The sequence below is a fragment of the Limulus polyphemus genome, unplaced genomic scaffold, assembly GCF_000517525.1.
Source record: "Limulus polyphemus unplaced genomic scaffold, Limulus_polyphemus-2.1.2 Scaffold538, whole genome shotgun sequence".
NCBI classification, from domain to species: domain Eukaryota; kingdom Metazoa; phylum Arthropoda; class Merostomata; order Xiphosura; family Limulidae; genus Limulus; species Limulus polyphemus.
In genome coordinates, this window is record NW_013666148.1 from 100,082 (window position 1) to 117,334 (window position 17,253).

Genomic DNA, 17,253 nt, shown 5'->3' on the forward strand with positions numbered 1-17,253 from the left:
AATCACGAGTATTCTTCTTTGTATTTGTTACAGCGGTTCAAAAATTAAGTTGACATTTTAGAAATGTATAATTTTTTGTAGTTTTCAAAAGTATTAAAACGTTATTGAGAATTATTAATTTATTGACCAACTTCGTTAACGTGTCTGTTATCAAAGGGCTAGGAGTGACCCAGTTGTAAGCACACTAGGTGTTAGTCTAAGGGTTGTGGTTCGCATCTCAACGTTGCAAAATTGCGATGCGCAATTTGAGGCTGTGGATGCGTTATAAGAGTGACGATTAGAATCGCCCAAAAGTTGACTAGCTGTCTTTCCTCTCGCCCATTAGTACAAAATCAGGAAGCTAGGGCAGATAATACCTGTGCGATTTTTCAAAACAAACAAATAAAAGCAAAAGATAAAGTTGCGATGTGTATTCAGAAAAATAAAATAATTTTAATAAAAAATAATAATAAATATTTTATGGTGATTTTTTTAAGTCACAAAGTAAACAGAAATCAATTCTAAAGGAAACAAAATATGTAAATTATACGCCTTAAAAATCCATTAGGACACGTAAAATGCCGTATTTATGTGTACACAAGTCTCTCGTGGAGTTGCTGAGTTGCAGAAAAGTGTTCTTGTAAAATATTCAGTACATAGAAAATCGATATAGGTGAGGATGTGTAGTTTAAATTCAATCTACAGCAAACTACCGAAAATAAAATGCAATAGGTATAGAAAAGTACAAAGGTGGGGGAAAATAAAAAGAGAGGAACAGTAGAAGTAGAAAATTCTGAGAAAACGGGAGTGGGTTAAGAGAAAAAAAAAGAGGTCGTGTATAGAAAAGAAAGCAGAGGTGATTGTCAGAACAGAATCGTGAGGATGCAAGTATTAAAAGAGGGTTAGCCAAGCAGTACTTGTAGGGAAAAAGATGCGAAAAGTGCTAAATAGAAGAGACAGAGAATGTCAGAGAGAAATGACAAGTGAAAAATTAGATATACTTTTGCATCTTTAGTTATAGCAGCAATAAAGTCTTATAAAGTGTTTTTTTTTTTTTTATAGCAAGACCACCTTGGACTATCGACTGTATGCACAGCGTGGTATCGAACCCCGGATATTAGCGTTGGAAGTCCGTAGACTTACCACTGTTCCACCAGGGGACTAAAAACTGTGAAGGGTTAAGATAAAAATTTATTAATTTATTATTTTTTTTTATTTATTAAAAACGTTAAATAATGGTGTGTGTTGTAAGGTAAAAAAAACAACAACAACAACAAGAGCATGAATAAAAGTGGTAAAAGGATGAACTAAAAACTTAAAAAGAAATTTAAGTAAAACGGAATATAATAACTAGATAAAAACGAAAAGAATGATGTGAAATAAAAAGCACGTGAAAAACATAAAATAACAAAAGCATGAGAAAAAGAAAATTACAAATATTGTATAGACTATAATGTCACAAGAAAAAGTCAGGTAAAAATAATGGAAATTACTTGGTTGGTCAAAAGTAACGAGTTGAAAAGAAAAAACAGACGTAAAGAAAAACGCGTAAAATGACAGCTAAAGCAAAATGTAAAATGCACAAAATGAATAACGGAAATGAGCATACAGAGGTGAATTGTTTACGAAATTCGCGCAAAGTCACACAAGGGCTGTCTGCACTAATTTTGAACTGACAGACTAGAAGTAAGGCAGCTAGTCAACAGCACTCACCAACAACTCTTGAGCGACAATACTTGAATAATGGGATCTGACCGTCACACTGATAATGCATCCACGGCCCCAATGTGCAAGGCGTCTTTTTTGCAAGAGCAGGATGCAAACCGTGGACCTTCGGATTCACAGACCGGCACGCTAGCCACAGTTTACGTACATAGAGAAGAACACGTAAAGTGAAAAGAAGTAGAGAAGATAAGGATGTAGAGTAACTTTACGGAAAGATGTGAAAATATATAATTTATAACATAATAATCACAGGCTATAGAAGTGGAGAAAGTAAATAACTTTCAGCGGGAGATATTGAATTAAAAAGTCCTATTTAGCAATATGAAGCAGCAAACATAGCTAATAAATGTTGTTATTTTTAACTATATACAAATACGCATGTTTTTTTTTTGTTAAGCACAAGACTACACAAGGGGTCATCTGCGCTCTAATACATCATGCGGGTATCAAAACCTGATATTTAGCGTTGTTATAAGCCTTAGATTTAACGCTGAATCACCGACGTATGCTAACTTTAACATGTAAAATTGGCTTTCAATCAGACTAGAATTATTCATCTGAAAGTTATATTTTATGAGTTGGTACACTCAGAATGCCCTAGTGAAAAGCTCGCTAGGCTAAAATCCGAAGGTATAAACTTTGATATACGATATACCGTTGAACACGTTCCGCATTACCAGCTATTGAGGGGATATAGTTGTAATTGCCAATGTCGCCATTCAGTTAAGAGTAGCTAAATTAGGGATGACCATCCCGAATCCTGTGGTCTCTGACGTGGCCGTTTACCACACGTGAAAATAGGGTTTACTTTGGATTTATTCGAAAAATAATGAAGAAACACATAGAAATTTGGTCTTGAGCTACTCATATTTTTAAGGCTTATACAAATACAACGTTACGACTAAGCCATATGAAATGGAAACAAAATAGAAATTCGATGTCTTATTTGTATGTCTGCATACCTCAATGACGTCGAAGAATTTCTTTAACTGCTTGGACCTTTTCGAAACGACGGCTACCAATGAAAATGTTTTACAAAGTAAACTACAGTTGTAAAGCACATTTGGACAGTTTAGATTCCCATGTCTAACTGACCATAACTTTGATAATACAAGTTACCTATCCTGTGAAAAGTTAACAAGATGGAACAGCACGTATTATAATTATTTAGTTCCAATCTAGAAAAGTAAGAAGGCAAAGAAACTCAATACAAGTGTATTGTGAACGTTACGGCTATTATTACAAATCACCAGCCTTACGAAACTTAGGGAGTGTCGAAGAAATCTATGCAATTTTCAAACAATTAAGAGATAAGCATTTTCGGCAGAGCTTTAAATATAGCATGGAGTATATCAAGGACAAGTGGAATAAATAGCGTTAGGCAGAAATATTTAACTCTTTGATGTACTAGTTGGATCAGTGGTAACGCATGGGGACAGAATAAAGAAAAGAAGGTACAAAAGCTGCTTGTTTGTTTGTTTTTTGAATTTCGCGCAAAGCTACACGAGGGCTATCTGCGCTAGCCGTCTCTAGTTTAGCAGTTAAGACTAGAGGGAAGGCAGCTAGTCATCACTACCCACCACCAACTGTTGGGCTACTCTTTTACCAACGAATAGTGGGATTGACCGTCACATTATAACGCCCCCACGGCTGAAAGGGCGAGCATGCTTGGAGTGATGGGGATTCAAACCCGCGACCCGGGCCACAGAAGTTGCAGAGAAGATACATAAAATTGGTACTAGAAATAGATAGAAATACACCTAATCATGTGTGGATGTTATAAATAGGAAGATTGAATACGGAAATAAAGATATGAAAAGAGTTTTGGGATATGTTTCATTAAGTATTAGGAAAAAAGGTGGTCAAAAATGTTTAACAGAGATAATAAGAGGAATAAAAAATTACAGGAAGAATAAATGGGGATGGAGAGTAGAAGAGTATTGGAAAACGTTGGAAATACAGAAAAAATGTATGTGCTTCAGGAGCAAGAAGATACAACAGTTATACAGAAAAAATGATGAAAATGAAGATAGGACAATTGTTTGTTTGTTTGAAGTTAAGCACAAAGCTTCACAATGGTTTCTAGCATTGTAAGTCCGCAGTCGTACTGCTGTGCTACTGGGGGGGGGGCGATATAATAAAATAAAGAGGATTGAGTGTATTAGATTAAAACAATTTTGAATAAGCAAATCAGCAAGTCAGGTGTGTATTTTCTTGTATTTAATGGTTTTGGAGATTAAAGGAATATGGATCAACTTGGGGCACCAGGACAATCCAAAAAAGAAACCCGAAGCAAGTCGCACTCCAGCCGCGGTAAGCAAATGCAATGCCGTGTAAAAGGCGAGATTCCAAGAGCACAAAGGTCAGTAGCCAAGGCCGCCCACGTGCCTCAGGCGACAGTATGCAACATAATCAAGAAGTCACGTGTACATAAATTGCTTCCACGACATATCATATCCGTTTAACCGTCGCATAATTCAAGCAACCGAAAACGAAACAGGTATTCAAAGATAGTTTATAGAGATCCTCAGCATGGAGTGTTGTCTTTGAGTATAGCATCATGTTACAGTGGAAATTACGCTGCAGCGGTTCTGTCAAAAAAGGTGCACGGTAGACAAACAGAACACGATCGGACAGTAACGACGTGGTGAATCTCCAAAATCATTTTAATATAACATACTCAAGCTCGGTATACAGAATTGCAGAAAAACAGTTTTCCTATTGTACAAATTATAAAATAAAAGAAGAAATTGGAGAGATGGAATATTTGACAAATAAATGAGAAAAAAGAAAACATTAAACAATGTCCCAGGTTAAGATGGAGGCCAGAGAAAAACGGAAGAGTCAGAAAGATTGGAAATGTAGACGATGTAAGAAAAAATATATATATATACAATGGAACATATATATGGGAGTGTGAAGAGATGCAAAAAAATAAGAAACCATATGAACGAATTGAAAAATAATAATAGCAGCAAGGAAATGAATGGATTTGGAAGATGATTGGAAGATGATGAAATGAAAAATGAACAAAGAAATGTGCAGGCACATTGAATAATTTGTAAAAGAGGAAGAAGAAGAAGAGAACTGTACATGTTTGTTTGATGTTAAGCACAAAACTACACAATGGGCTATCTAGAATCTGCTCATTGCTGGTATCAAAACTCAATATTTAGCATCATAAGCCATGAGACTTACCCATGATACACCGGAAGACAAGAAGAGAAGAACTAAAAAAAAGTAATAAATTAAAAAAACAAAAACAAAAAAGTTTAAACAATGGACTTGAATTAGATAGAATATGTATGAGCATATTGTACAAAATTATGTACTTCCTTCCTCAAATTAAAATTGACGAAAAATACAATTCAATTCAAGAATAACATCTTCGAAAAGTACCAGGAGCTCCAACGTATCCGAACAAAGCTCCTCAAGTCATGTATATTGATGCTCTATGTATATATATATATATATAGAGCAGAAAAGGACAATAGGAGTTTCATGGGCCTCGATCGGTTTTCTGAACAGAATCATTGTCTCTGTCGATCTTAGCATTTGTTGTTTTCAACCTGAAAGCTACTTTATACTACACATGAGCTAAACAACCGAGTCAGAGACCCTCAGGTTTAGGGATAACCATCTATAATTTAGAACTTTAAATAGTTAGTAGCACTTGCTGCCTAATATTGAACTTTTTGCGTTGTGTATCGCCCCCAGTGGTACAGCAGTATGTCTGCGGACTTACAACGCTAGAAGAGTACAGATAGTCCATTGTGTAGCTCTGTGCTTAACTTCAAACAAACAAACAGTTGTGTATCATATGCTTAAAATCCAAAGTGTACCCTTTTAGAAATCATGTTCTGCAGAATCTAGCGACGTATATTCTTCAACCAGTATCTTGTGGATAAAATATCAAGTAAACAGCACAGAATGTAGGGCTCCATTCAATTCTAAAAGTGATAAAAGTGAAAAAAAGGTAATGAACCATATACAGCTTTCCAGAGCATGTGAACATGTTAGACATACAATGTTCGGCAAGTATAAAGTTACCAATTTGATAAATCATCCAGATGGTGGCTCCTAAAATCCTCTATTGTTATAGAATGATATCATAAATGTATAATTTCTTTAATTAAAACATTTTGAAACAATCTGCTGTGCTTATTTCGTTATCGCAACGTTCACCAGCGCCACCTATCAACTATAGTATTTCAAAGAATAGTTTGAAATGTGAAGTATCTATTTGAAATAACTCTTGTAAAAAGAGGACAATGTAGTCGCCTAAACATAATTACAAAGGCTTTCACAAATTATATCTCTGTACAATATTTCAATTAGACGTTTCATTTTAAGGTGTTTTATTAACAATGGGCGACATCTTTGTTTCAGCTTTTGATGATTGAAAACTGACAAGTCGCTAAAATGAACACCTAAAGTCATATCTAAACCGTTACATATAGATTTACAGCTTCCAGGCGAACGTAATCAACTAAAACGCCGGGATATCTTTTTTAGTTTTTTACTTCTACCTGCGATACAAAATAACGAGAACATTGAACGTGTGTAACCGTTGCTTACAGGCTTCGTAGTGAGACCAGTAACGTAAAACGTTCCCAATAAATCACTGTTAGATTTCACAAAAGTTACTCTAAACTTTGTACAAACAAAAAAAAAACAACATTTTTCTGGAAGTTTAGGAGTTTCTTCATCAATAGAGGTTACATACCTTAACGTACGCAGCTATATAGAAAACTAACAGGCTGAGTTGCCAAAATGTATTAAAACTACAGAAATACAATTTGTTGTCAACAGTATTTTAATCCACAGTTCTATTTGTAATTTCATTCTTTTCCTTGTTACATTGAAAGCATACTTAATCTTTTATCAACTTTTTATCTATCAATTTTTTTCATCCTTCCTTCCATCCATCCATCTACTCCTTTTATGCAAATTGTCATATTCATTTGTTAATTCTCTCTGTATTCTGTGTTTAAAGACAATTCAGCATAAATAGTTTCACGCATGATGAAATTGATAAATACAAGAACACCGAAATTATAAATTAACTTTTCTGACAAAGGTTTGTTTTATCTACCTGTCGATTGATAGGTCTAGAGTCAACAACTAGGTGTCTGTCTGTAGATGGTTGATGAACTTTAAGTATATTTGCTACTTTTACTTAAATACTAAATATCATTGTTATTCCGCCTACACGAGACATGCACGTATTAAGTGAGGCCTACATAATTTCCATTTTTGGATGTTTGTTTAAGATATAAAATATTACGATTACATTTAATATTCTGTTTATCTGGAGAAACTAATACATAAATATAATAAATATAGTTTTTATATATATATATATGTTGCCCAAGCCTATGTTTACTTTACTGATTTTAATCTTAAATTGCAACCTAGTCACAACGCATATCACTTTGAGGAACTATTGGTACTTTATTTCTGCCTTACGGACAAAATCATATTTTCATAAAACGTTAAATATACAAAAGAAAAATGTTAGAGATATTTTGAGACACGTGTTATACGTTTCCAATATAAAAACAAAATTAACCCAGGCTTCCATTGTAGGAAAACACACGTATTAATAGCTTCAAACAAATCGTGTCACGATGAATTTCTAGAATCACGCTACTATTTAACATTTTATTTTGTTTAAATGTTTGAAAGTATCTCCAATCCCACTTCAGAAACTTAAACACAGGATAATAGCCTAACCAAGGTCCATTATGAAAACGAGCTCTACGACGGACACCCCATTAGCTTGGAGGACGTTCGAGATAATAACACATATTATATCTTCACTGCTGATCAGCTATAACCAGTAATGTATCCCTAATGGGGTTTTCGATAACGCTAGCTGATAAACTTTTGTTATATAAAGTACCTCATTTTCAGGATATGCTATAGACAATCAATGGATTAGATTTGTTGAAATACATAACATCTTATTGTACGATTATATAACATAGGACCAAGGAAGACGAACTCATCAATTTACGGTAGACGATATTAAATGTCCTTGATCGTGAGCTGTTAATAATCTCTGAGGTAACACCAAAGCATTTCTTGTGCTAGTCTTGCAAGTTGATGCAACTCAACTGAATGTGAAAAACGTATGAAACACACACACAAATAATCATATTGATAAACATATTCGAAATTTTGGACCACGTTTTTATCACCTGTAATACACGTGGCTATTTTGAAATGCTAAGTGTTGCATTAGCCAAAAGTTAAACTACGTAAGAGTAGATTAATCATCATAGGTCCATCTATCCTTTGTCAGTTAACACCATAAAAAAGTGAATCAAGTTGACAAGAACAGTTCTTGTAACAAAACCCGAGGTATTACAGGGGAAAAAAATGTTGACGTATCAAAAAACAGCTAAACAGCATCACAAACAACAACAACACACACACACACAGGTAAATCCATTCCAATATTTCTTGGTTAAAAGGTAAGGCTATGATATAACTAAGGCGTTCTACACATTAAGACTTGGTATAACAAATAGGTGGGTATTAGGGAGGGAACTTCTCTTGTAGATGTCAAATACATGCCTTCTATCGCTGAATTAGTGTTCATACAATAGCCCACTCTTCGTTATAGCGAATTATCTTATATTAAAATTACTGAAGTAATAACAACTTAAGGGAAAGTCCGAAAGAAATATTTTGTTTGTTTGTTGTTAAACACAAAGCTACACTATGAGGTCTCTGTGCTCTGCCCACTGCAGGTATTAAAACTCAATTTTTAGCGTCTTAACTAAAATAAATGAGAAACCATAATCACGAAGCTTAAATAATCCGAAAGACAAATCATTACAAATGTAGTAACTTAGAGTACCTTACAGAGTCATCTGGAATCTGTTTTAGTATTAGTCTTCACAACACATTTTTTAATATGAGGAAACAACTGTTTTTATGTAGATAAAGTACTTGTATGTGATATAATAAACTTTATAGGCAGATAAAATGTATATTTGTGATGTAAGTCGTAACAGCTGGAGAAACATTAAAATATGGTTATATATATATATATATAAAGATAAATAAAGAGCTACGTGATAGGCAGATCATTATATAGACAGTGATGACAGAATTGTTGAGAAATAATTAAAAAATATATGTGATGCTAATTTTCTTGTGTCCTCTTGGGATCTGAAACAGAAGGAATATTTCTGAACTCAACAACGATTTTCTGATTTGAAACAAATTAGATACTTCTGCTAGAAACCTTATAGGGACTTGGAAAATTGCCAACTATCCATAACTTATTAAATCTCATTCAATAGAAATAGGCGTACATGCCCCAGATACCCCTCACTGTCGATTTCTGATAGACTTTAGGGAGTTTCGTGGTAAATGGTATTGATTTGTAATAAAAGCAAAGGTTGAGGAAAAGGCATGAAGCGACTGGTGTTCTAATCCGTTGTCAATTTCAGCCAAACGTGCTGAGTAGCTTCTGTAACTTTCAATTTTGCTTCATTTTATAATTTTCACTTTTGGCATCAGTCTTGCCCCCCCCCCCTTTAGTATAGCGTGATTTTCACATCGTGAATTTTTCTTCATATTTAAAGCTGAACTTAATATTGCTACACTGATAATTAATTTTTCCCATACCATTCCCTTTGTTTCAATTCATTTACAATATCTAACCATTAACAAACATGAAAAACTAATGGACAATGTTCATGGAGATTTAGAATCCTAATAAACTATACCCCTCTATAAAATTATATATATAAATATATTTTCAATCGCACTTTTTTTGTTAAACTTACTTCACGTTTCTGTACTTCATTACAAGTTCTAGATGATTATAATCTTGAACCAATGTTGAACTCTTTAATCTTGATTTTAGGACTTACTTGTCTTTCACATTAGAAGGCTATAAAGCTCAAGCAAGGCTTGTCTATTGCTACATGTAGCCTGATTACTAGGTAATTTATTAAACTAATCTCAGGAGGGTGTCTAACATGTTGTTTGTGTATAGATAAAGTCGAAAATTATGGTTTCCATTTACTTTAGTAATTGGGTTTCATTGGTAATGTGAATTTTTAGAAGCACTGATTGAATATAATCATAAGTAAAGTTAACCCTCAAGTTTGATCTGATACAATTCGCCTGGTTTTAGACTAACATGTTAGTCATGTGTGAAAATAAAGTCAGAAGCACTGATTTTCCTCCTATTTTATTATTAATGGGGTTTATTTGGTGATACGAAACTTAAAGAAGTTACATTATACCTTAGGATTGAATATAATCCCAAATAAACTTAATCCTCGGATCTGATAGACTACTTTCCAACAAGTACCTATCTACTCTTATCATTTTCTATGTAGCTCAAGCGCTTAATTCTCGAGATGCACGTAAACTTACGAGATTGAATAAAACTTGGAGGTTGAGTTATTCCAGTATACTTCAAGACATGATTAACTTGTGCACGGTACTTTCAAAATTTGTAGTAAAACTTCCCGTGTTATGCACACAGTAGCACCAGATCCTTTCCAAAATAATGATTTTTGTGCTTGGTTTCGAAAAGAGAAAGAAATTTAAGCAGGATCCCGGATTTTGACTCAGGGAATTGAAAGCATATCTGATTTTGAGCAGAAACAAAACCTTTGGCAAAGAAAGAATACGTGCTTACAAGTCACTGAAAGCATACAGATACTTTGCAGAAGGATGTGTGCAAAACATAAGCAGAAGGATGACAAGTAACGACTGTGAGATATATTTTGACAATATAAATGTGATGGGTGGGGTACATAAATGCGTTGAAGAGTAAGTAGTCTAGGAATTGTATTAATTTTGTTTTATATTTAAATTTTTATCTTTTCATTATTTTGGTGATGGAAATTCGTTAATCAAGACATTTTATAAATAATCACTTATTCACCGGTTTAACACCAATGTAGAACTAGATATGCTTGTAATAAGGACTTTTTTTCGTGTGTTATTAAATCATTTATGTTTTCTTCTTCAATTATAAAACATTTAAGAAATATTAGAAAAACAATTAAGAGCTTTCAAGCCCCTCAGTGGCACAGCGGTATGTCTGCGGACTTACAACGCTAGAAACCGGGTTTCGATACCCGTGGTGGGCAGAGCACAGATAGCCCATTGTGTAGCTTTGTGCTTAACTTAAAAAAAAACAAAAACAAACAAGAGCTTTCAATATAAATGCAATGTAAATAATCAGGCTGTATCTAATGGCTAGAGACTTTCCCTGGTTGACCATCGGTTATTTTGAGATAACAATTATCAATTTTCGAAAATTACCTAAATTTAACAAGTAATGGGAAGAACTCTGGAACCCTCACCCCCAATCCTACTTTTCTTTAAAGCTCTGCTATTTCGAAAATTAGAGGTTGTTCTGGTAACATCATACATCCAAAACACTTGAACTTCGATAATTTGATTATTATTACTATAAATAATACTTGAACAGCCAACAACTTTAAGATATAAAAATGAAAAACAAAACTTTATTCAGGCATAAATATTATAAACACATACAAAATTGATATAGTAGCTAAAAAGAATTGGTGTAAGCAATGCCACTTTTCCGATATTGTACATGCATATGGTTATTTGCATTTTACATTGTATGTAAACAATCAACCAGATATATAAAACATGTTACAATATGCCACAAAACATTATCTGCTAAGCATGGAGAAGTATCTGCCTACAAAATATAAGAAAATTTGAATAAATATGCAACAAAAGTTCCCCCCACCCTCTGCCAATCAGTGTCAAAAAATAAATTTGATAGCATTGTGACATTTATATTTAAATTATCGCATAAAATTCGCGATAAACTATTATCATCTCACTAATTTTTTTTTTCGCCAAATGCGCCAATCTCCTACTTGATTTAGTCATTCATTTTCACGTACCATGTCGCAAAATACGTTACCGGCTAGTGTACGCGCATACAAAATAAAAAGTATTCGTCTATTGTTTGTCGAATTTATTTCGCGTATTGTTGTTACACCACAAAGAAGCCGATGTGAAGTGAGAAGAAAGATAGTGGATAAAGAGTGTTTTCGTTTCTAAGAGAAATATTATTTTACCAAACGACCTTGAGAAACCTACTCTTAGATCTCTTCTTGTATTAGAGAATGGCGGGTTTTATGGGCTACGAGAATACTGTTAGTCTTGTCAAGTTATCTCATTAATTGTAAGGGATAATCTTGATTATTTGCTTCAAAAATATAAACCAAATCCTTGTCGTAAGTTACGTGGATGATTAGAACAGTTCCTATTAATTTCCGGATGCCTTTTTTTTTTCTAGCGTTTCTCTGTTAACATACGTACCTCAGTTCTACTGTCCGTATACCCATCTGTGTTTAAACCTACATATCTCTGATTATCAAAGGATTGGTCTGCCTGTTCGTAATTGATGTTATAAGACTAATGAAAGGGGATTTCAAATTGTTTCGTTTTGTTACTCAGTAAGCGTGACGATGTTATTACTGTCTAAGATTTAAAAAATCTATCCTTTCTTTAGCTTGTTTCTAAGTTCTGAATTTGACAGATAAAAAACCTTAGACGAAATTTGCGTGACTAACAAATACGTATCACACAGAAGAAGATAATGGCACCATTATCAGTGTCAGGTTATTGTCATAGCTCTATCAGACTTTATGTGAACTGAATACATGCAATCGGGTACACCATTATATAGACAGTCCAGCGGCGAGCAAACTTATTATTGAAAAGCTTACCGGGAACCGTCAAACTAGGGCAGTTCAATGTTTACGCCTTTAATCCTATCTTCACTTCACTCCAAGAGACTAATGCTCATAAGCCTACAGTAGGGGGTTAACCCATAAATCTGCTTGTTGTCTCTTGTATTACGGAATAAAGGCTTCGTTTCACAGTATCTCAAAAACAAACACAGGTTTAACTATAAACGAAATCAAATACTTAAAAATATTATGAATAAATATGCAGCGTTATTATTTAACTGATTTTTCAACACGCTCATATTGCTCAGAAACGATTTACCCATTGTTTGTTTTTGAATCGGGTTAAACTGTTTTCTTGCTCATAATAGGCCATATAGAACAATGAAGAAATACCTGCTATTCAAAATTATCAATCCTGATATGACCTGGTGGTTAGGGCACTCGGCTCAGAATATGCTGGTCGAGGGTTTGAATCTCCGTCACCGAACATGCTCGCCCTTTCACTCGTGATGGCATTATAATTTTACGGTCAATCCCACTAGTCGTTGGCGAAAGATTAGCCCAAGAGTTATTGGTGGATAGTTTTGACTAAGTGCTTTCCATCTCGTCTACCACTACTAAATTGGGGACGGCTAACATAAATAGCCCTTGAGTAAATTTGGGCTAAATTCAAAAACAACCAAACAAAATAATTACGTTAGTTGTCTTTTTCCCAGACGGTCTGAAAAGTGAGAGTAAAATTCAACAGTAGATGTATTTATCAATGTTAAATGCCGTTTCACAAATAGGCTTACAATACAAACAAGAGGTGAGAGCAAGACTGTAAATCAAAACAAATGTTTTTGCGTGATTAACTATGAAAATCCCCATACAATATTGTACTGACTTGATAAACAGCGAAAATTACCATACACTATTGTATTCATTGAACAAATAGTGAAAATTATCTAACATTAAATATTAATTATCTAAAATTATCTATTTAGTGAATGGCCCGGCATGGCCAGGTGGGTAGGACGCTCGACTCGCAATCTGCGGGTCGCGGGTTCGCGCCCCCATCCCACCAAACGTGCTCGCCCTTTTAGCCGTGGGGGCGTTATAAAGTGACAGTCAATCCTAACTCGTTGGTAAAAGAGTAGCCCAAGAGCTGGCGGTGGGTGTACCATGGCATCTGATGGTGATCATTCGTTTATGGACCTACTAAGAATAAAACAAAGACTCTGCAAGGATTATGTCAAGATCTATACAAAGGGGAAAGAGAATACTTGGACACTGCAGAGGCAACTAGGGATACAGTGTATCGACCTACAAGAATATGGATGTCCGGCATACAGACATCTAGCAGCCTTCCCTCTAGTCTTACACTGCTAAATTAGGGGATGGTTGGCGTCAGGAAGGGAATCCGGCCGTAAAAAAGAAGAAGATTGTATTTACTGAATAAATAGTGAAAATTATCTTACAAAAAAAAAACTGAACCGTTCTTTAAAAGTAATTTAACTCCAGAAATTCCACATGCTTTATTTTTATATCAGCTTGCAATAAAACCAAAATAACTGCTTGTTTTCTTCTTCTTTTAATGAGCTTATGTGTTCATCTTCCTTTTTTGTCAATGTGGCTCAAGATGAATAATGACTAAGTCCGAAAGGTTGTCTATCAATGGTGCACTTTATATCTGAGAAGATGTTACAAAATAAATCGTCCACTTGAGATAAATGGATATCGTAAAAATTGGAATTCTAAAATATATTTTTTTATTGACAGATAAAAGTAAACTCGTCAAAATAAAATAAAGTTTAAAATGATTCATGTCTTCTAAAGAATAATTCTTGTTTATTATTTCTATCCAATGAATATAATACTATAGAGGTTCAACAGTTAGCAGAGAAGTAGAACGGTTTTGTGGAATTGGAGGTATAGAGGTTCAAAAATTAGCAGAGAAGTAGAACGGTTTTGTGGAATATGAGGTATAGATGTTCAAAAATTAGCAGAGAAGTAGAATGGTTTTGTGAAATTGGAAGTATAGAGGTTAAACAATTAGGAGAGAAGTAGAAAGGTGATTGGCGAGAAAGCAGGCCTACTGATCAACAAACTACCTCCTGTGATTCTCAGCAACTTAAGAAAGCTATCTTAACGTCACTAGCATTGCACACGTAAACTTTTAATTTGCACGTCTTTAGACGAAACACTCTGCTATTTCTGTACAGAGAGGAATCATTTGCGTATTTTCTTTTTGGAGCGTAGTTAAGTAACAGTGGAAAAGTCTTCAATAATTTCAAATATGTACCGATGAACCCCTGCAGTGTGTGTGTGATTCATTTTGCGATGTATTCATCAGCTAAGTACAAAATATATATGATTTTAAAGGCTGTTCATCATTTTCACAGAACTTTTCACTGTAGTCTAATACGGAGTATTCATTTCATCTGTGAAGCAAGGGTAAATATTTATACCGAAAAGTTCTTGATTTTATCACTACTGCGAAATAAAACCGTTTTAGTAATAAACGGTCTTTAATTCACAAAAGAACTTTGTTTTGCTTTTTTTCTATCACGAATATTTTCCAGCTTTCATGGAAAATGGGCGCCTTCACTTATCACAGAGAAATCTCACAAGAAATAGAGAACGCTTTGAAAGCTTAGTTACGTTTCTGTCAGGCTTCCTTTATGATATATATATATCTATATTTACATTTATATATTAAATTGATTTTTTTTTGGAAATTACAAAGAAGATCGAGCCATTCCAGTTAAGAGTTTCGTCTCGGAACCGAAATATATTTTTAATTCACTAAATTACTTGATGTGCCCGACTTTAATATTTGAAGTTAAATCATATCCGGCCTCCTAGTTCAGGGTTATTACATGATATTATTATGATTTAAAAATCTATGTTTGGTAGGCTTAAATAGAATATTTAGAAAAAAAGTTATTTGGTGTCTGGAAGGAAGCCTACAAAACGAATTTTTAGAAAGTTTGGTAAATATACAAAGTTTTGATTGCCAATATATTCAAATTAGAAAATTCTTGAAAATCTTGAAAACTTTTAACAAAATAGGGCTTAATTTAAGGATATTTTACCAAAGTATTAATTATCGGAATAGGCCCGGTGGTCGTTTCTGTCCTAAGGGGGATTCAGTGGCATGTGAAATGAGGATGCAGTTGGGTTATGATAAAATATTATGCCTCGAAGATAATCTATCTATTTTCATACGAAAGTAATTAGTTATTCATAGCGTTTGTTCTATGACAAAAAGAAAGATAAAATGTGATATTTATTAAAAACAAAAAATTCCTGGGAGCTTACAGAAAATTTGATATTATTTTACGCTTTTTTAATGGTATCCTAAGATAAATATCAATAATTAGAACCATTAAGAAAAACAGCATGACTACTAATAGAATTTACAAGTTTACTCTAAGTTACTTCTTAAAAAAATATCATAAAGCTTAACAAATCATATATATTCCGTTTACAGTGGGTGTTCCTTTGCTTCCATTAACTTTTTACTGAACAACAACTTTCCAAATGGAATATTTCAACCTTGATTAAATTCCATTACTTTTTGTGTTCAGGTTGTCCTAGTAAACGAACATGGTGCATTGTAAAATCTCTTACATGTAGAAAATAGATAAGAATGCAATCCCATAAATATGGGCAAAACAAAGTATACCCAACGTACGTATATTTTACTCCCGATGATTCTATTACTGAATGGACTTAGAGACCTTACAGATGGCTTTAATAATTGTCTCCAAAAAAACAGGCTGTACTTAGCGAGTTTGATATGTTGATCTTAAATATTATTATTTTCTTAATATAACTTGCAAAATATTAAAGAATATATCACTTTAACAGGTTAAGAAAAGAGAAAAATGTCTACAGTTTATTTGGTCAACATTGCTTATATTTCAGGCCAATGTTGTTTTTAAAAAAAGGTGTTTTTTTTTACAAACTATTAATGATAGTAATGCATAGACTTTAGAGATATACTTTAGTTATTTTTCTGTTTTTTTTATCTTTTTATCTAACTTACAGGCCACCTAGCTAAGTAATCTCCTAGCTCTACTAACAACGCGTAATAAATTTAAAAGTATTTCATCCATGAATTCTTATCTTTATTATTTTGCTAAAATCCCGTTTGTTTTTAAATGTTATTTATTGTTTGTGTTTTAACTTACTCACTGAATCAAATAATTTCACCTAACTTAACACTGAAAGTAATCGAAACAGTTAACACTATGAATTCAACTAAATATCTACGAATGAGCGTGAAACAACTGTAAAATATTTGAAACAGAAACATAAATACTGGATACGTTAGTGAGGTATAAGTAAACGTAAAGAATCAAATAATCTACCTGGTGAAGCACCCGTAGTCTCCGTCCTGGGCCATTATGCAGGAACCAGTAAATACACACACCCAGAGTGACAGCCACAGCATAGAGTGACAGTAAAAACATGACGGTGTCGGTCACAAGGAAACGAGTAAAACGTCAGGTATCTTGTTGTCACTTATGAGCCTTTTGCCCACAGCAACACATCTTACCACTGCTTTGTTAATAAAACACGTGAAAGGTCGTGTTTTGTCAAAGACTTGTGAAGACGACAGTGACCAAATGTACACTAAGCGCGTGCAGCAGCCGCAACGTAAGAGGCGGAGTCTAAACCAATCGAATGCGCGGGCCGCTGAGGTGAGGGAGCCATAAGTCAATATTCAAAGCCTCGTTTCATTCAAAATCAGCCTGGACTTGTGCCAGACGGATAAGGGTAAAGAAAAACTCAGAGATGGGAGGGGGTTGATATATTTCTGTTAACGAAGCAATATTTCCGT

The 17,253-nt window shown here is 34.0% G+C and overlaps 1 protein-coding gene across 1 annotated transcript in view; it reads right to left on the reverse strand.

The window, feature by feature from the left end:
• Nucleotides 1-17,033, reverse strand: part of LOC106458961 — a 101,229-nt gene extending 84,196 nt beyond the window's left edge. The window contains exon 1 of the mRNA XM_022385333.1: nt 16,781-17,033. Coding sequence (XP_022241041.1) covers nt 16,781-16,882 — 102 coding nt within the window. The 5' untranslated portion in view covers nt 16,883-17,033. The remainder of the gene's footprint in view (nt 1-16,780) is intronic.
• Between the last annotated feature and the right edge of the window lie 220 nt (nt 17,034-17,253).